This window comes from Acinonyx jubatus, chromosome E1 (genome assembly GCF_027475565.1).
Source record: "Acinonyx jubatus isolate Ajub_Pintada_27869175 chromosome E1, VMU_Ajub_asm_v1.0, whole genome shotgun sequence".
Lineage (NCBI taxonomy): Eukaryota > Metazoa > Chordata > Mammalia > Carnivora > Felidae > Acinonyx > Acinonyx jubatus.
In genome coordinates, this window is record NC_069397.1 from 47,395,191 (window position 1) to 47,416,258 (window position 21,068).

At 46.4% G+C, this 21,068-nt stretch overlaps 1 protein-coding gene across 3 annotated transcripts in view; it reads right to left on the minus strand.

Annotated features, from left to right (window-relative positions):
- The window catches only part of PRKCA (protein kinase C alpha), a 393,952-nt gene extending 377,342 nt beyond the window's left edge, over positions 1 to 16,610 (minus strand). Inside the window, exons 1-2 of one of the 3 annotated variants that reach the window (XR_008294375.1) lie at positions 16,311 to 16,599; positions 13,358 to 13,389 (exon numbers count right to left, since the gene is read on the minus strand). Coding sequence is in view for 2 of the 3 variants with exons in the window: in XM_027048026.2 (XP_026903827.1) it covers positions 13,358 to 13,389; positions 16,311 to 16,483 (205 nt within the window). In the remaining variant the exon portion in view is untranslated. Of the gene's footprint in view, positions 1 to 13,357; positions 13,390 to 16,310 lie in introns of all 3 variants that reach the window. The other 2 variants (XM_027048026.2, XM_027048028.2) reach the window with 2 other exon arrangements.
- Positions 16,611 to 21,068: the final 4,458 nt, after the last annotated feature.

A 21,068-nucleotide genomic window follows, 5' to 3' on the forward strand; every position in this document is an offset into this window, starting at 1 on the left:
GTTTGAGGACATAGAACCCCAATTAGTGCCAGGGACAGTTTAATCACCCAGAGATGTGGCTGGTGTCTCAGTTAATGAACCTCCAAGTCCCTACTCACTGCCCGACCCCAGATTCAAAGCTTTCTTTCCAGAAAACGGAATTATTTGAAACAGCAGGCTATTATCCAAAGCAGAAGTAACTTCCATAGAGCAGGCACAAAGGAGCAAGAGAATGTAGCAAGGAACCTGCCTACTCTCAGCACTTAAGTCCTAACAAAAATATTCAAAATTATTCATACAGTGGTAGGTCTTCACTTAGAATTTCCTGATTTTGAACAGGGCTCAAATACTCAGAACAATAAAGACATCCAAGAATACTGCAGGGAAATTCACCAAGGGGGGCGGGGGGGGGGGGGGGTGAGGCAGAAGGAACGATCATTCTGAGCTCCTTTTTAGAAGAACTTAGAAATCTAGGACATGAACAATTTTCCAAGGAACAATTAACAAGGACTTGTGTTGTTTGGATTTAGATAGAAAATGAGTTTTGAGAAAAGTATGAATAAACATGTTCTCAGATCTAGCACTTTGTTTATTTTGTGTTTCTATTACTGTATTTCCAAGATCAGAACCTCAGATCAACACTGCAACTATAGGAAATAAAGATCTGACTTCTGTATTTGGCTGTACTGTGGTCCAGAAATAAATTCTAAGGGTGGAGTTACTTTTACTACAGAAAGCAAAACCAAGTAAACTCCATGGTTACATTTTGTTACTTTTCACATCTTGTTTAAGGGGCTACTCTAAATCTCCAGGTGCTAATTGTAGTATCTAGGATTAACTAGATACTGACTTGTGCAGAATTTCACATAATCTAGAAAATGCCAGCTCAACTATGGTGTGAGATCTCCATGTAAGATTATAAGTAGCCTTAGGAAGGACACCTGGATGGCTCAGTTGGTTAAGCAGCAGACTTCACCTCAGGTCATGATCTCACAGTTTAGTTCAAGCCCATGTCAGGCTCTGTGCTGACAGCTCAGAGCCTGGAGCCTGCTTCAGTTTCTGTGTCTCCCTCTCTCTCTGTCCCTCCCCCACTCAGTTTCTCAAAAAAATAAACGTCAAAAACTTTTTTTTTTTTTAGGGGCACCTGGGTGGCACAGTTGATTGAACATCTGACTTCAGCTCAAGTCATGATCTCACAGTTCAGGAGTTCGAGCCCCACACTGGGCTCTGGGCTGACAGCTCAGAGCCTGGATCCTGCTTTGGATTCTGTGTCTCCCTCTCTCTGCCCCTCCCCCACTCATGCTTTCTCAAAAACAAACATTTAAAAAAAAAATTTTTTTTAAGTAGCCTTAGGAACATAGCCTGTTCCCAAAGAATTAAAATTAGAAAAACAAAAGTCAGGAAAAAAGAATTTCAAGTAGACCTCTTCCTTGCTCACTAATTCCCATCCAATACCAACTCAAGATCTTACTCCCACTGGTCATCTACACTACAAAATAGATCATCCTTAATGCAACTCCTGGACTTTAGGGCAAGACACATCATCTCTAGAACATACAGCCGTTTTTCAAGTAAAGGGAATCAAGCACCTACTTGGCAGGTTCCTCACTTCTTTTCTTTAAATACAAACTACTGGATGAGCACCCATGGTCACTGGCAACATCACTTAAGGTTTGAGGCTACAGGGTTACAGCTAAGTACACAGGTTTATGACCTACCAAGCAGGAGGAGGGGAGCACCGGACAGGAGTTGGGGCTGGAGATTCAGGTGGTCACACTTGCATGGTTACATTTACATCAAGTCACTCTACTCTGGGGACCAACTCCACAGCTATGAATTCAAGGACCTCAGCTATACAGTCTCCATAGTCCTCTGTCGATTTAAAATTCTAAGAACCTAGCTCTTCCTGATCCCTTGACTACAAAATTCACCAAGAAGGACAAGAAAGGGGAATGCTTAGGTGCATGTTAATTCAGGTTGTTAATCTACATTTAAACACAAGCATGTGTTTATCGCTTAGGAATATAGAACTTGGGGAGACTTGGTGGCTCAGTTGGTTGAGCCTCCAACTCTTCATTTCAGCTACAGTCATGATCCCGGGGCCATGGCATCAAGCCCCATGTCAGGGTCTGCACAAAGCCCGAAGCCTGCTTGGGATGCTGTGCCCCTCAACCCTGCTTGTGCTCTGGAACAAATTTTAAGAATACAGAACTTAATATTAAATCCGATGCTTTTAAGAGCTACCCAAGTTCTTAGCAACCAAAAGATTTTGCCCATCTCACACGAATATGTTCTACCGTTTCTAATAAATTTTAAATATCCCAAGGGAGCCTCCACATAGCTGCAGCCTGTTAGGACCAAGGCTACAACATACTGAATACAATTTAACATCGAAGGGTTACACAGGAATACAAACAAGGGCCAGAAGCTGACCATGCATTTCCAAATTTGGAGATAAAACTTAGGCCTTCATTAATTCTGCACTGATAAGAGTCAGCCAAAAGCACCTTGTTCACAATTTTATCAGTTACTATTGTGAACAGTTTTTCCTGAGTTTGTGAAGTCATGAAAACCATTAATATAACGGGAGGTAGGATACCAAGAGTTTAATAAACCCAGAGCCTCATCCGGGGTGTTATCCTCTGCTCCCCAGCACCTTCACCTTATCTTATCCTTCTACTGGGTTTTATTAGATTCGCCTTAGGCAAGGACAATGATGGCCAGTCTTCCCCCCACCCCCGCAAAGTGCGAGAAACAGAACACAAGCAGGGAAGGGCAGAGAGAGGGGGAGACCCAGGATCCGAAGTAGGCTCCAGGCTCTGAGCTTGTCCACACAGAGCCCGACACAGGGCTCGAACTCACAAACTGTGAGATGACCCGAGCTGAAGTCGGACACTCAACCGACTGAGCCACCCAGGCACCTTAACAATGGCCGGTCTTAATCATGCCAACTACTCCAGCTCCCACCCAATAATTAATCTTTATAAAATGTGATTTTGCATGTTGATTTGCATCATAGGAGCACAGACTGGGCTCAATCCCAGCAGGTGCTATGGTGCTCGATGGTGCCATTGAGCAAAAAGGGAAAATTGAGGCCATGCAGCTCAACTCTGATACCTGGAGTTTAGACCTAATCGTCCTGGATGCTTCTGGAACGTTTAGTCTTTTTTTTTTTTTTTTTGAGATCGAGCATGAGCAGGGAAGGGGCAGAGTGGGTGATACAATCTGAAGCAGGCTCCAGGCTCTGAGCTGTCAGCACAGAGCCCAACGCAGGGCTTGAACCCATGAACCATGAGATCATGACCTGGGCCAAAGTCTGCCACTTAACCGATTGAGCCACCCAGGCGACCCTCATTTTTAAAGGGGTGGTAAAGTTTGAGGAGGAGGAGGATTGGAGCACCTGGGTGGCTCAATGGGTTAAGTCTTCGACTTCAACGCAGGTCATGATCTCGAGTTGTGGGTTTGAGCCCTGCTTCGGGCTCTCTGCAATCAGCAGGGAGCCCTCTTCAGAGCCTCTGTCTCCCTCTCCCCCCACACCTACTCCCTCAACTCTCTTAAGCATACCTTTTGCAAAAAGGTTTTCCGTGTTAAGGAGTCATTCAGATTGAAGAAACTAATGTGAAACTCAACAAAAATCACTTTAATGCTCCAACTCGGCATGTGAAAAAGTGAGGTCTACTGAGATTTCAAAATCAGGCAAATGACTCAGAACAGGACCAGTGTTTTTGTATTCCACTGGCAAAGTGTTAAAACATCCACGTACAAACTTAGGATTACAACTGCACCAAAGAAAAGTACCTTTATGGAATAGAAGATAACTAGGATTTGAACTCTTCTGTACATTGTAAGAAGTTATCAAGTTGTGGGATCTTAACTTTTTAGAGTCAGCTCCCATCTTGTATTTTCAAAATGACAGTTGCATGCATTAATTCAAAAGGAAAATACATGAAGCTCCTTTACTGCCTCTTAATTTCAAGAGCGATCCAAACAGAAGTTAAAAGCCTTTATAAGCCCGAGCCTAGCTTTGAGTCAATGGGAGTTTTATCCTAATTACAATAAACAGCACCACAAGTCATGCTTTATTAGATAATCTAAGGGAAAGCAGAATGAGAAAAGTAAAAGGGATTGGCTATTTAGCTGCATAGCTTCAGAGAGTAAAGATCACAGACATTTACTGAATCTGCCTGGTCTCAAAGCCACCTGACCATGAACAAGCTGCCCGCCTGCTCCCCTCCCCGCGCACCCTGCCCCCGACCCCCATCTGCTCCTACAGAGTGGGAACAAGGCCAGTTCCCCATAGGGTGTTGGCATGTCATAAGCCCGGGTCAGCATAGTGACAGGATTACGTGAGTTTTTATTCTCCAACTCTGAAACCCACGTGAAAGTCCTTTCTCTCTCCCAAAACGCACAGCTCCACAGCACCCCTCTGCCTTCCTTTAAACACATTTCTGATCAGCATTATAAACATCCAAGTCTAGCACCGTGGATTGGGAATAACCACTAACAAACCAGAAGTTCTGACCTTTACTATGCGGTTCTGGAAACAGAAAATGATTTTAATTAGGTGCTTTTTCTACTTTTCCTTATTAAGGTTATGAACACATCAAGTCTAACTCAGTGGATTATCTCTAGTCATGTAATTTCCATGTTGTAACAGCCTGGGCTTCCAACAGGATGCTGCAATTAACAGTCCCAGCTTCATAACAGAGACCCTTGGAATAGGGTCAAAGCCATGCACTTCCTAAAGCAAGTTATTTTCTAATCTCTATACGAAATATCTTTCACGTGAAGACACAATGCTTTAGTCTCCTGTAATTGCAATTTTCTATGGAATTTATGTGGAAAAAAGCACCACATAAAAAGGCATGAAATAGTGCTGGCATAGAAGCAGCATGTGGAGGAAAACACGTAGGTTTCTCCAATCAGCTTTTCCGTTGGGGACAGGCACGTTTGCGACATTTCTAATAGTATGGCCTCCGTCCTGGCCTATGCTGCTCCCCAATTATACGAGTCCCTCTCGCTGCCACCTCCTTCCCCTTTGCTCTAGTTATTTCCTCGCTTTAGAAAGCCTCCTCCATCTCTCCCAAAGGAAATTCTCTGTATCCTGCAAAGCCCAACTCCAAAGCTCCTTCCTAACGAGCCCAGGAAGTATCTCCCCACCCCCATAACGTTTCGACCACCCCTATCTCATTCGAACTTCTATTATGAAGACTCTTTGTCTAGCATTCCTCTCTGCTCGATGCCCAGCGCTCTGTCCCATGCCCCCCAGTGCCAGGCATGATCTACAGAGCAGGTGCACAGATCTGGCATCATCTCCCACTGTGACTAGTATGGCATGTGTTACGGAGTTGAAAGACTTCCCTCTTTCACACCTCCATAGCCCAGGTAGTGGTGTAAGCCTACAGAACAGAACGAACTATGGGGGGGTGCCCGGTGGCTCAATCTGTTGAGCACCTGATTCCTGGTTTCTGCTCAGGTCAGAATCTCAGTTCACGAGTTGGAGCCTCACATGGGGGTTCTGTGCTGACAGTGTGGAGCCTGCTTGGGATTCATTCTCATCCCTCCCTCCCTCTCCCCACCCCTGTGCATGTGTTCTCAAAATAAACTTAAAAATTGGAAGAAAAAAAAACAAAACTACGAAGCCCAACACTTGGGTTCACAGCCTGGGTGGACCCAGACAGCCTGGGTTTGAAGCCCAGCTCCACTGTTTTCCAATTTTGTGACCTTGGACAAGTTCTAAGCTTCCTATGCCTCAGTGCTGGTTTCCCCATCTATAAAAGGAGAACACTGCTTACCTTTTCAAAATTGTGAGGATCAACGGTGTTGATGAGAAGTGCCTGGAACAAGGTCTAAGAGCAAACCCTTCATGGGTGACTGTAGGGTTTTAAGGAAAGTCTACAGCATGGACTACTGTGCATGAACTACCAGACATACCAGGAGAGTCAAGAGTGTCAATTATCCTGTTGGTGAAAACATGGGAGTCGAATAGTCACAATTGTAATTAATCTCAATTATTGTGATTATTCACAGCTCAGAATGTAGCTGTTAACTGGATTCTCCTCCTACCCCATTCCTCATACAAGCGAGTTTATAGAGTTTAAATACAACTTGGACAATTTCACGTCCCGCATTTCCACCTTTGTTTCCTAACTACCTATTGAAATCACTGCAGAGACTACAGATGGATCCCCTATTTCCCAAAATGCTACAACTAAAGCTGGGTAACTGCTGGGGAGGGGAAAAAAAACCCACAAGTAAACGCATTCAAGACGAACTGCCCTCATACTAGTCTTGCTTTGTGAACCTGCTCTTAATTCTGATCTTGTGCTAACAATCAATCATTCCCCTCCATTACATTTTTGATAGAAATCTATTTCCAGAAGCCATTTTCCCCCTCTGTATAATTTAATGGAGGGCTTTAGGGTAGCTACGGTCATTTCATCTCGACTTGACCATTAATACCATACCAATGCTGAAGTGTCCATGCCTCGGCTTGAAGTCCAACATAACACTTCACGGTTTAGTAGAAAACATCTGAAATAAAGGGCTTGGTCATGGAAATTCTGACTGACAGGACACTGAAGCCTTAATTCTGTCACCAAGAAATGTTTCCCTTAATGGCCTCATTCTTTCCTCTAATAGAAATCCAGGCTTTGTAAGTACCAAAAAAGTTTCCAGTTGGCTCTGAAAAGGGTTTTCTGCACAACTGTTTGAATCTGAACCCCCTGCTCCACCCCCACCAGCCTGGTAGTTCAGCACTCTCATTTCTAAGAGATCCTATCCTGTGCTTCATGAGGGGGCTCTGGGGATGGAATCATGGAAAATGTCACAGCTCCTAAGCGTCCAGCATCTCTCAGCATTTAACATCGGTTTGTCTTTCCTTTCAACTGACAGAGGTCTTTAAAGCGACTGTCAGTTTTCACAGTTCCACTTGGGCACTCCTATTGCCATGCTCCTCCGTTCCTTCTCACATCAAGGCACAAACATTTCAGGTACGAGCAGTTTAAAAATATCAGAATCCATAAAGTTGAGCTACTACTCCCTCTGGAGCATGACGGTCTGGTTTCAGCGATTAGCACTCTCAAACGAAACAGAACATTTAAACGACTGTACCAGACACGTGCACTGGAGCTGGTTTTAACTTTTCACCCTGTACCCAAGACATCTCCCCTGTCCTACTGTGGCCCATAAGATGCTGTTTAATTTGTGGCAATAGTATTCGTTATGGATGCCTAGATACTTCTCTGAAGATAAAAGGCACATTAAGTGGTGTGCTATTAAATTTACCATTGCTTATAACTTAGATACAAATTAGCATTTTGTTTCCTATTTTGAATAGGTATGCTTAGCTTCAGAGAGTTACGTTTTCTGAAGTCATCTAATGATCTATCCTAGTTGACATCACTTTGAATTATAAACGAAATTTTAACAAGTATGCAGGCAGAAGTCACTGCAATCCTTCTGGCTATGGACGTTCATATCTTAGGTCGTTTGTGTAACCATACATCCAACAAATATTTATGTAGTGTCTACCAAGTGCCAGGCACTGCATTAAACAGGAGACAGAAACAAGCAGTCCTTGCTCTCAAGGCTGGCAGAGGAGATGAACGACAGAGGGGGAGGGTCCCGTGACTGGGAGAGGGTCCAGAAAGGCAGGGAGAACAGACGGCAGAGCTAAACTTCGGGCTAATATTCACAGGTGAGACAGGTTATCGGGGCAAAAAAAATCTGAACAGGACCCTTCGCGGGAAACTGCAACTTATTTGCAGTAACTGAAGCACGGAAAGAAGCAAAGCATCGGTAGACGAGTCTGAAGAAACCAGGAAACTTAAGAGCTCTCGTTCAGGAGCTGGACTTCATCCTAATAGGAAAGCTCCACAGTGGACACTAGTTTGAATACCTGGAAGGAAAACCGAACAAGAATTAATGTGCCTAAAAACTTAAGTTTGAAGAATGTCGCCTGAGAGTGAAACGCTCAGAGGGTAGTAAATCCTATCACTAACGTTAAGAGGAAACTTCAAGGTCAGGTCCGTCTGCAAAAAATAATTAGGGTTTCTCCTGCTTAGTCGGATCATCACCCCCTACACTACTGAATCAGATTCTGGTGGGGAGTGTACAACTAAACACATTCACTTAACGCACTAAGTGAAAGTAGCAATTCAGGAAGCCATTAATCAGAAGTCATTTCCTATCAAGCATATAGCACCAAATGGGAATATCCAACAATTTCGTCCATGCATCCCTACTTCTAATGAGTATTAATGCATTTTTATGGAGGGGGGGAGAAAAGCATTGGAAAGAAAGGCAGTTCTAACTGCCCACCTCCACCATGGTTCTGTTTTAGGTGTTTCTGACAATTTTATTCTTTGAAGATGAAATAAGGCTTTGATCTGACCTCAAGGCAAAACTATCAGAATTTCAAATTATAACTCTTCCATGGATCGGTCTTTTTGGGATTCTTTCGATGGCCCCGGGAGATCCCCTACAGTTAACAACAGCTTCTCATCTCCAGAGTAACCAACGAGAAATGGGGTGCCAAAATGCTAACACCCCAGTTTTAAAGATGGGAAATCGTGGGGTCAGCTTTGAAAATCAGTGGGCCGTCACTAATGTAGACGAGCTAGTACATGGGAAGGAAATCTGTTGAAGGCAGTCAACTTCGTGATTCAGCCCAACTCAGACCTCAGCCCCCTTCCACCTCCTAGCACTTGGTGTCCACGCCACGTGGCTCCCGGCGTCTTGTAAGCCATGGAAAGAACCTGATATCGTTTTCTGCAAAGCTGCCAACTTTATCCCGTTAAAGGTCACCCTCCCTTAAACGGGCCCAGTTTTCTGCAATTCCTTCTCTCATGCAGCCAACAGAGGGAGGGCAGAGGGACTTTCTTCCCTCAAACATCAACCTTCAGGGGCACCTGGGTGGCTCAGTAGGTTAAGCATCTGACTTTGGCTCAGGTCATGATCTCACAGCTTACGGGCTCGAGCCCCACATCGGGCTCTGGGCTGGGAGCTCTGACCCTGCTTGGGATGCTCTCTCAAAAGAACATTTCATAAAAATCAGAACACACCATCAACCTTCATTCTTCAAGAGAGAAGAAACACCATCCCACTCAGGTGAGCTGGTAAGATCTATTCTGAAACAGGCCTTCAAAACTGAAGGCCACAGCCTAAGGGAAATGGATTTTAAACCCCTAACTGCTGAAAGGCAGCTTCAGTTAGAATCGCAGAAGTCCAGTATTTGGGGGGCGCTTAGAGCAATGGCTCCAGATTCAAGATGGGTGCACAGCAGCACACGGGGATCACACAAGGATGCACGCATTCCCAGCACACCCCGCAAACATCCAGTGTTGATCACGCAGAGCCACAGTCTGTTGATCGTGGTCACTGGTGGGGATCTGATGCTCTTTAGGGGATTCTTCTAAGATCCTAGGGTAGTTGTTCATTTTGAAGATCTGGGACGCTGAACAGAAAGAGCAGAAAAAACATGCCGAGATGGAACAGATTTAACAGGCTCACAACGGTTCGTCACATTGATAAGCAGGTCACATTTGCAGAGAATGTATCACTGAAATTTGAGACGTGCAAGCCGTCTTGCTTAGTCTAGTTGGCCTGTTCCCTTTCCCAGTAGCGAAAGGGTAAGACCACTGGCTCCACTACCCCCAGAGAAAAGACAACATTTGAGCAGCATAGTGAAGGTCTCTGCTGTTCCATGACAGAAGCTCTTGGACACAGCTGGTGCAGAAGACTAGCAACACGAGACACACCTTCCAAGGTCTGAATCTCCACCTCATCAATGACCAGGCCGGAGAAACCCTTCTCCCTCTCCTGGAGGGAGGGAACAGATTGGGGGCAAGGACCAGCTTCTCTGCTAGCCTCACAGGAAAAAACCAGCAAGGAGCATATCAACCAAGAGAAAGTTAAGCCTCACAAAAATCGAAAGGCAAATTCTGAGATTACCCTTGAAAGGACGGAGCCACAGAGCACCAAGCTGGTCATCTAAGAACCTTAACTATCTCACCGCTCCTCGCTCTACTTTCTGCGTTTTTCTTTGTTCTCCAGGGTGTATGGCCCTTGCCTGCACGATTTCAGGCAGCCAATCCATGTTCACAGTGGGATCCTCCTCGGTTACCGGCCCTGGTAAGATCCACCTTCTCAGAGCAGTACCCCTGTACTGCCATCTAAACACGGCATGAAGCACAAATGGCAACAATCCAGGAAGTCTTTGGAGAAGTGTCCTGTTTCCATTTGGACTGCATCTCCAGGAGGGGAAGAAGCAGGGGGGGAAAGAAGCCTTTGTGTGCTTGTAAAATGCTTTCTCATAGCATAGATTAGAAACCCAGTTTTAAAGGGCTGCCACTCACAGCTTTGGTCTTCTAGTTCTGAACATTTACGAAGGGAGAGGATATTTTAGATTTCAAGCTATCTTACTTTATGAACAGGTGAGCTATTTGGAGCACAGACGGCTCTCTAAGGCATACTTAGCTACAGCTATGCTACTGACCAAAGTCATGGACCATATACTAAGAGCTAGAAGATGCTGCCTCCATCAGGTGAGAAAACAGAAGGAATACAAAGTCTCCAACTCCAACTGCCATCTCGAGAGGGTATGCTGCTAAAGGCATGGGATGAGGGGGTCTCCTCCTGAAGACCAGAACTCTACCAAACACAAGATTTTAAGTTGGTAGAACGTTGAGAAGAACAGTGTATTCTAAATTGAGTATATTCTAAAATGATGAGAGGTTACCTTTGAGGAGAGGGCCAAAATGCAAGTGTTAGGGAACTGTATTTGTGCAATTAAAAGGCATTGTCCTGGGCTAACATCCAGAAGTTATGAATAATGGATTAGCACATGCATACTCGAGGTCAAATGCTGAGCGTACATACTAAACAAAATGTAACAAGCAGATAGCATATTAGGTTGTATCTGAAGTGGTTTGTGAATTTCAGTTTGTAAACGCAGTGCAGAAACTCACCCAAATAAGACCTGTGGTTTAATTCTTCCCCAATGAACTGCATCAACCACATACTCGCTGCTCTATTTTGTCTGCTTTGTAAGAACTACATTTCAAGTATTAGGTAAAGGCAATCCACAGAATGCAGAGGCTAAAACGAGTCTGAAAAAATGTTCAGCCTTACACCCAGATGAAAATTAAGACTTTTCACTTACCAGAGCAAAAATGTCAGAAAAAAGAGACCTATCCTATACTGGTAAGAGTGAAAGGAATGGGGTACACTTAATACTAAAAATGCAAATTGTAACCTTCTGAGAACACGGCTGTACTCATTAAGACCTAAGATGTACACACATTCTTCTAGGTATCTTTTATAGAAATACCATGGTGTCCAAGGATATCACTGACAATATTTCACTAGTGTGAACTTAAAGCATCGGAAATGGATAAGTTTGATACGCCCAACATGCAACCACTAAATAGAATAAGGAAGATTTTGACAGGGAAGGATATCCACTGCCTACTGTGGTGGGTGGATATTGGAGAAGGATTTGAAATTTTGAGCTCTTGAAGAGTGACTGAATATCTTATCTCTGAGGGAGGGAAAAGAGAAGAGCCTACAATTTCACTTCTTACTTTATGGGAGTCAAGCTCACATGAAACCATGAATCTAATCCACTCCAAAGAAAAAATTCAATGTAGTCTGGCGGGGTGGGGTGGTTGGGGGGGGGGGGACCATGCAGGACTCCCTTACACCCCTAACACTGCCACTCTGATTTCAACAAAATTGACTCAAATAAGCAGGTCTAGAAGGGACCAAGCTTATCCTGAAGTCTTAACATATAAGAAATGACACAGTTTAACACCTAACCTTCATTTCCGACAAGTATTTTTATGTTTCCATAGGTTCCCACCCAAATGTTACAAAAAATAGACGTATATCAGTTAGCCCGGAACCACACTTGCCACATTTTTTTTTTTAAAGGAAGGTTCAAGAAAAAAAAAAATCTCATTTTGGGGTGTCTGGGTGGCTCAGTCAATTAAGCAACCTACTTGGGCTCAGGTCATAATCTCATAGTTCGTGAGTTCCAGCCCCGCATCAGGCTCTGCGCAGACAGCTCAGAGCCTGGAGCCTGCTTTAGATTCTGTCTCTCCCTTTCTCTCTGCCCCTTCCCCACTTGTGCTCTGTATCTGTCAAAAATAAACATTAAGTTTCTTTTAAAAAATAAAGTCACATTTCCAACCTACACCCAAACATTGCCTAACAAAGTTCAGGTCCACAACTGGAAAACGTAAAGAGCCCCATCTTCCTTTCATCTTTTACAAGGAGTGAGGCAGTAACACACCTTTCTCTATAAAGGAATATCTCTTGATTTCCCAACTCTCAGGGATTGATTCAGAGTTGGAAGCACTCGTGAAGGTAGAATGTTAACTATACCATAAAACAGCTGCGTTGAAGACGTATTTAGGAAGTGTAAGAAACAAGTTCATGAATTTGAACTTTCAAAGATAAACCAACTCGCTAGCACAATTTTAGGGTTCTAAGAAGTACACGGTCTCTCTCTGATGTGCTTAGTATTAAACAGTGTTAGGATAATATTTTCCAGTCTACGACGTACTTTCCACTTACCTTAATAAACCTTCACCCAGATGGGAAATGGAACCACAACTAAGTAAACATAATATAGATGATGAGGAGAGCCAGAAGGTGGGCTTGTGAGCCCAGAATGCCCTCACAAGCTACCAAGCACTGACTTTAAACAGAACACAATGTATAGAACAGCTACCTAACACGCATGATACACAACTACAGATACGATAGGAGGTAGAAATAAATGGATTTCTCCCCAGATGCAAGAGGTCGTTAGTACACAGTCATATTCACGCTAAAGGAAAAACGTGCCTCCTAGCATGGCAACTCATTATGATTGATCTAGGTAACTCTTAGACATGCTGACTTTGTTCTGGACAACAATCGAGAACCAAAAACCATGCATCACTGGAATGATACGTGGCCCAAAATTAGTTACAAGGAGTCCAACCTAAGGCATAGGTAAGAGCAATAAAGAACAAAAACCGAGCAAGAACCAGAAAAGCCGCATGAATACAAAGTGATTCCATTTCTTTTCCTCAACACCCACACAGAGACAGCAGTTTCTGACAAGAATGTTCTTGGCAAAAAATAAAGTTACAGGAAGGTTTTTTTTTTTTCTTCAATGAGAAAAAGGCAGCTCTATATGCAGATTACTAGGCAATACCGTTTGATTTTTTTTTTTTTTAAAACAGTCCAAATTTAGAGACCTCGTTTTGAAAATATCTAAACCACCTTTTTTTTGGATCACGAAGAAAAGAGGACTGGAAATATTGTTCCCGTTTGGAATGCTGGTTTCATGTTGTACTTGAAAATAAAATCCAACGTGACAGCTTACCTTGGCACTGGAAGCCTTGTTTCCCAAACCCCCTGAAAAACAGAAACAACAAAATATCTTAACATATCTTGTGTTGTATACCATAGTTTAAGCCAGTTATGAAACAGTATTCCACAGAACTAAGGGTTTATACGTGAGAACCAACGATTTTATAGGAAAACATGCTCAGAGTACTGAATAAATTCGGTTTTGGGGGGGAAAAAAACAACCTCTGCATGGCTTCCAAAGGCTCCTTGAATTTTTTCAATGTACAACAATCTTCTCTAAGTTTACACTTTGTTATTAATACTGAAGTTTCAAGACCAGACGGCTAGGGTATTTGGAGTTGGCCATGATGTTCAACAAGAGGACTATGTTTGAAAGCAGTACACTTTGATTTTGTCCCTAAAGACCAAATGAAAGTCATTGCTCTCCCTAAAGACGTGGCTTCATTTATTATAGAATAGGGGTCTAGAAACTTCCAAACAGTACCCACTCAACATTAAGTTTTGATTTAAAAGACTGGTTTTACAATGTTTATTAAAATCGCACGTGAAATTTTTGGGGGGGGGGGGGAGAATCAACAGGATTCAAAGCAAATACAGAGGCTATTTTGTTCTTGTAGGTTACTTTAGAAGATTTACTCTGCCCTCCCTGCCAGACACATTAAACCATAAACACGGTTACTACTAGAATGAACTGCACTAAAACTCTAGAAGTTCTAATCTTTTGCTTTACATAGCCATCCTAAGCTGACAAGACACTTCATATGTTTAGTCACCCCCCCCCCAAAATAAACCCAAACTTTTATGGGTTTTAAAGCATTTTAATATTTAAAACAAGCTGGTAAATGAAGGGCCCACAGAAACAATGAAAGATAACTGAAGTTAAAACCACTGCGAGACCATCCTAGGGAATATTTTCCAGGACCTTCCAAGTAGTTTACAGTCAGGGGAATCAGCCAGGGAGGAAGCTGACAGGGAGACCTTTATTTTCCACTTCACATTACACCTGGTGACCCGAAGTGCCACAGTTCACCAGGGGCTGATCCTTTGGGGCACCAGATAGTGGAAAGACATTAGCGAGCCTGGGTATGTATGTTACAAGTCTTTCCTAATTTACCTACTTCTGGCACAGACAGCAGTCTTACTGTTCCCTTTTTACGGAGCATGGGATAGGAGGCTGCAGGACTCCCCTTAACTAGATGCACTATCTTCTTTGCCCTGAAGCTCTAAGAACTTATTTTAGATAACTTGTAGATATGGCTAACTTCTCCTTGGAACACAACGGCTTCGTACACTGACTACACAGTGGTAATCATTCATAGACATGACTGTGCTTTTCACGGAACTATTGAGATTTGTAAGGAAAAAACTAAGCACCTTATTAGGACTAGGCTTGTCCAACTCTCCCTTGGAGGGGATTTTCCCCAGGTGTGGTAGATTCGGAGAGCCATCCAGAGGCGTAAAGTTAAGCACTTTGGCACATCTGTGGTGCCCTTAGAGGCGAGTTCCTCCAGGTGTGATGGATTCAGATAATCTCCATAAAGGAAAAATTAAGCACCTTATGAGCACATTCGTGGTACTCATGATCCCCCCCCCCCCCGCCGTGTGAATTCAGATGCCATCGAGAGGCAAAATTAAGCGTTTTATTAGCACCATGCTTGAAGTGCTCTGCCTCCAGGTGTGATGGATTCACATAGCCATCCACCAGTTCTGCCCAGGGCCCCAACAGGGTAGGTCACGCAAAGGTTAGTGGCAAGGTGCACTGAGACACTGTCACCCGAGTGCGGCCCCTAGCCTAAGGTCGACAGGAATCAAGGAACCCTTGCCTTAGTTCTGACTTGGGGAGCTTCCTAGCCACATTCGTGAATTGATAGTAAAAGGCTGGTAGGTATCTGCCAATCTAAAGGGGAAAAAAACTGGGACACCTGGTATTCCTGAAGTTCCAGCTTTCTACACGTTGGGGTCTGTGGGAGAAGGGGTCGCCCACGTCCTGAGACTCAGTAAAAGCCAGAACCGTGACCAGAAAAGGGCATGTACGGTTTCACCTGGTCTCACGGGGTGCAGAGACCCCTGAAGGCTTTCCGTTTATCAGGATCCCCAAACCACTGGCCCAAGTTAATGCCTGTATCCCCCGTTAATTCTACTTGAGTTCTGACACCTTACAGCAGTGTTCTTAACTAAGGCCTCGGTCCTCCTCAACCAGGCTGCACGTCTAATCTCGTGTTGACAGGGTCTGTTTTAGACGACTCCCTCTGCCCTCCTGCCATTCGCCTGGTCTTAGTCCCCCCTCCCCCACTGCAAGCTTTCAGCAGTTTGCGGTCTCTCCGCTCCCCCTGGGTTCACCCGGACAAGTCCGGTCTCCCGTGCCCGGCGGATACAAGCTACAGTAGGCAGGGACCCAAGCTAGCGGCGCAGTCCAAGCCCGCTGGGGAGCAAAACACACCCCCGAATGCGCCCAGCCTGGCTCGCCCGTAACTTGGACCGCGAGGCGCAGTCGCCGCCGCTCCCCGGTTACTTCGGGCGTGTTTCTCCGGGAAAACTCTGCCCTTTGGGCTCTTTCGCTCCCCTTCGCTCACACCCAACCAGCAGCTCCTCTATCGGTGCAGGAGGGCGGGTGCGCCTGGGAGAAGGAGGACACTGGACCCGCGAAGGGGATCAGTGTCACCGCGGCGCGGGGCCAGCCTCCCCTCCTGCGGCAGGGGGGTGTGTGTGACCTGGCGGCGACTTCCCCGGGAGTCCTGCCCGAAAGCGTCGCCGGAGCGCGCGCGCCGTTCCGGGCGAGAGTTCGGACTCGGCCGGCTTTCCAAGTTCCCCGAGTGAGTCAGCCCCGGAGTGGGCGCGCCCGGCCGTGGGGGCGGGGAGGGCGGGCGAGGGTCCCCGGAGCGATGCGACCCAGGCTACAAGGGGGCCGGTCCCCAGCCCCCGGGCGCCGCGAGAGGGGGTCCGGGCGGCCGGCCGTGCGCACCTACCAGATGAAGTCGGTGCAGTGGCTGCAGAAGGTGGGCTGCTTGAAGAAGCGGGCGATGAATTTGTGGTTCTTCACCTCGTGCACGTTCTTCTGCCTCAGCGCCCCTTTGCGGGCGAAGCGGTTGGCCACGTCCTGAGACGCCGTGGAGTCGTTGGCCGGGAAAACGTCAGCCATGGTCCCCCCAACCACCTCTTGCCTCCGCCGGGGAGCGGCAGCAGCCGGGGAGGGCCGGGGGGCGGGGGCGGGCGACCCCGGGCGGGGGTGGGGGGGGAACGCGGGCCGGCGGCCGAGGTCGCGGCGCGGCGGCGGCCGGGGAAGAGTCGGGCCGGAGCGGGCGCGGGAGCGGGAGCCGGAGCCGGAGCCGTTCGCTCGCTCGCTGGCCCCACGCTCACTGACAGCCCGGCGCCGGGCGCTCACGCTTCCTACTCCCGGCGGCAGGGGCGGCCCGGAGCGGCGCCGCCCACTGCGCATGCCCGGAGCGCGAGGGCCGCGGGGGCGCGCGCGGGGCGGACACGAGCGCCCGAGGGAGTCGGCGCCTCCGCGTTTTGCCAGCAGCCCGGCGACGGGCGGGGGTGGGGTGGCGGCGGCGGCCTGGGCCGGGCCCGCCCGAACTTGGGAGCGGAGGAGGACGCCGGGAGGGCGGGCCGCTCTCCTCCGCCGCCGCCTTTCTCCTTTCCTCCCTTCCCTCCTGCCTCTCGCCCTCCTCCGCCTCCTCTCCTTCCGCTCCTCCGGCTCTGCCTCCTGCTCCCTCGGCTTCCTCCTCCCATCCCAGCCAGCTCATCCTTCCCCGCCCGGCTCCTGGTCCCCCCTCGCCCCGGTGGGACGTCCGACTCGCTGCACCGGGCTCCAGGCAGCGCCCGCCGCCGCCGTCTCTGGGTCCAGCCCGCTCAGACGCCCGCCCTTCCTCCCCTTCCGAGACGCGGCGTTGAGGCTTTATGTCCCTCCAGCCGTAGGTGCCCCCCAAACGCCCCGGCCCGCGCCCTCCACGCTGCTTATATAGGGCAGGAGGAAGGGCTTGATTGCAAATCTTCGCCCACTGACCCTGCCACCTGCCCCTAACTGTTGAGCTGGGTTTCACCTGCATCTTGCATAGACCTCTAATGTGCACGCGGGACGGTTAAAGGACTTGCCCTGGTTGCTTATCCCTATTTATCCCGTTGCTCGTTGGGTACTCCAGTTGCAAGGTTGATTATCAGCCTTTCTTGATTCTACAAGTCCGGAACCTTAATTTAGAAAGCGTTTTGCATCCTAAGCTAATTACTGCAATGCTGGCAGGTGCAGAGTGCAGCCAGAACACTTGTAAATTACCAAGTGAAACTGTGGTGAAAGGAGAGCTGGCAGGGATCTGCAAAGGACACGTGGGGATGGACCAGCTAATCACTTGCTGAATATTTATTAGTTCTGCCTGGAGGGTGCTTAACATACATAAGGGAAACAACCATCCCCCAGCGTCTCACTGTTGTTTTTCTACGTTGTCAGATTCACGAGGGTCACAAAACAACGACACGAGCTGAGGAACATCAAGAAAGAGAGCACGTTGTTTAATTCTTCAAGAAGTTTAAAATACAAAGGAAAAAAGTAAAGATATATGCCAATTTTAGAGTCCATCACAGGGATCACCTAGAGGTACCATCTTTTAAGATTGGCTCATGGAATGCCTGGTTCTAGAAGTGTCTCTCGTATTTTAGCAAGTGTAAGCTATAGACTGGCCATTGGCGGAGCGTGCGCTTTGCTGGCCCGTTTACAATGTTGTTACTGCTAAGAGACTGCACCTGTTTGATCCTCTGATCAGAAAGTTCACCCATCATGGCAGCGCCTCCAAGCCGAGGAGGCAAAAAAGGAAGAGGCAAGGGAAGGAATGAAAAGCAGAGCATGTTAGGAACATGGATCAACTTCTCCGCAAAACACGGTAAGCATTCTAAGCCATGGTTGTTTGTTGTTTAAGAATCGTAAATCCGAGAGCACACAGAATAAAACACACAATTCTTTCCTCCTCACCATCTTAAGTGTGGTCCTCACACATTTTATAAAGACAGGATTCTTTCGGTTTCCCTAAAGCTTTGATGTAATGATGGGAGAAAAAGCTGGCAGAGTTGGAGGGTGAGATTGCAGAGACTGGAATCCCAGAGGAAAGTAATGCGGAAGATGAGCTAACAACCAAAGGAGCCATGGCAGCAGCTTGGTCATCTCCTATGTGGTGGAATGGAGCGACTGATCTCCCCAATGGGTGGACCAGATGGAGACAATATATCTTGTCTTTCAGGTTGTGACTTGGCTTTCCTGCCTCAGTTGTTACTGTTGTTTCTTGTGGGTGAAGAGAGAACTAACTAGAAGCCGGTTGATGGATAAACTGGGCTGAGCCTCAGTGGTCGGTTGCCTACAGCATAGCCCAATTGTGGGGGCTGTGGGTGGAGATGTACCAGGAACAGATTTACCAAGCAGTGTAACGCTGCCCCTGGCAAGGACGGATGGAAATGTGGGCTGCGGTTCACCCCTGCACCCAACCGGAGAATTCTCCTTCATAGCACTGAAATGGAGGGCATTACAGAAAGGGGGAGAGGGAGCGGTAAGTCAGTCCTGGGCATTGGTAATGATTTTAGAGTCAGCTGCTTCATGGAGCAGGTGCAGGAAAGAACAGGGAATGGTAGACTGAATGTGGTTTGTCAGAACCCTTCTCTGTGAGCCCTGCCTTTGACCAGTAAGTTCCAGACTTTGTACAGGTCTTGCTCAGACCAGCAGGACCCAGAGGCTGGGGGCTGGGATAAAAGTCAGGCCACTGCAGTGATGACTCTAAAACCAGACTGGTTCACTTAAAACCAATAATCTTTAGGCTACCACCTAAAACTTGTTGCTCTGCGCAGAATCCCTATTCTGTTTTCAAATGGACCAGGCCGTTTTCAAATGGAGCAATAGGAATTGTTTACGTGTATAAAAAGCTTGATTCTGCGATTTATGGTAACCAAGATAATTAAAAGGCTCGTGTTTTACTCTATGCACTTAATCCAAGGTTTCGGAGAGCTGAGAAAACGGGGGGGATGTATAATTACTTAGGCAGTGTTTAGAGTTGGGGTGAATGGCAGGTCTCATGAAATGGTGAGAGACAAAGTCTAGCTGGGAAGTGACTGCCGCTCGGTAAGTTAGGAAGGAGGATAGTATTTCCTAGGGGTGGGTGGGTCAGAAGCCCCAGAGTTAATACCAGGACGACCAGGTACGGTTGTCCAAGGGGTTGGAGGAAGACTTAACCTTTCACTGTGTCCTCTCCTGTACCTTAGAATCTTTGTTTCTAGTTTAAGAAAAATGGTAACTTTTAAAAATCCTGGAAACAAAACACCAAAGATTTCTAATTAGCTATATCGTATTAAAAGAATTAATTTGCTCGTAAGTAGAAGAAGCAGGAGGTAAAACAGTATTCAAAGTAAGAGTCCAGTTTTTAAATTTTTTTTTCAACGTTTATTTATTTTTGGGACAGAGAGAGACAGAGCATGAACGGGGGAAGGGCAGAGAGAGAGGGAGACACAGAATCGGAAACAGGCTCCAGGCTCTGAGCCATCAGCCCAGAGCCCGACGCGGGGCTCGACGCGGGGCTCGAACTCACGGACCGCGAGATTGTGACCTGGCTGAAGTCGGACGCTTAACCGACTGCGCCACCCAGGCGCCCCAAGATTCCAGTTTTTAAAATGTCTGTACACTTACCCACACTTGCATCTATATGAATACAAATGTGTTTGTGAATGCACATGTGTGTGTAAAGGCACATACAGCAAAATGTTCGTCTAAGTGACTATCTCTGGTGGTGGGAATATAGATACTTTTCTGTACTGGAAGAGAAGACGTTGGCCTAGGACTCACCTTTTGAAAGGGCATCAGAAGCCATAATTTTTTTAATGTTTTCCTCTAATCAAAAAGGAGGGATTTATTATTTTATTTTTTTAAGTTTATTTATTTATTTTTGAGAGTGACAGAGAGAGGCAGATAGGGAAAAGGAGAGAGAGAATCCCAAGCAGGCTGTGCACTGTCAGCACAGAGCCCAATGTGGGGCTCCGTCCCAGGAACCATGAGATCATAACCTGTGCCAAGATTAAGAGTCAGAGGCTTAACTGACTGAGCCACCCAGGTGCTCCCATTTATTATTTTAAAAACACAGAAAGTTTTGTTGCCAGAATTTTGTTATTGTTGCATGAAGTAGAAACTACCAATTTGAATGTAAAATATCTGAGAAATCTGTTTTAAGCCATGGACCCTCACCTCTTCCTTAGCCCTCAACTACAACTGGGAGTTGAATTCCTGAGTGGATTGCCCAAGAAGGCTTCTTGGTGTCCAGTATTTCAGCTTCCTCCTGAAAGTGTTTTTTCTCCACTTTTTTCCAGTTTTCCATAGTAGCCATTGGCACAAACCAGATATGGGCATTTATTAGTTTGTGTAACTTGAGTAAATTGACTTCTCCTTCTAAAAATGGAGATATTCTTAACCATCCTAGGACTTTCTTAAGATTTTAACCAGTTGAGGGACGCCTGGGGTGGTCGGTTTAGCGTCAGATTTCAGGTCAGGTCATGATCTCACGGTTTGTGGGTTTCAGACCCGCGTCGGACTCTGTGCTGACAGCTCAGAGCCTGGAGCCTGCTTCGGATTCTGTGTCTCCCTCTCTCTTTGCCCCTCCCCGACTCATGGTCTGTCTCTCTCCCTCTCTCAAAAGTAAATAAACTTAAAAAAAAAAATTTTTTTTTTAAAGGATTTAACCAGTTGATGAGTATAAGTGTTT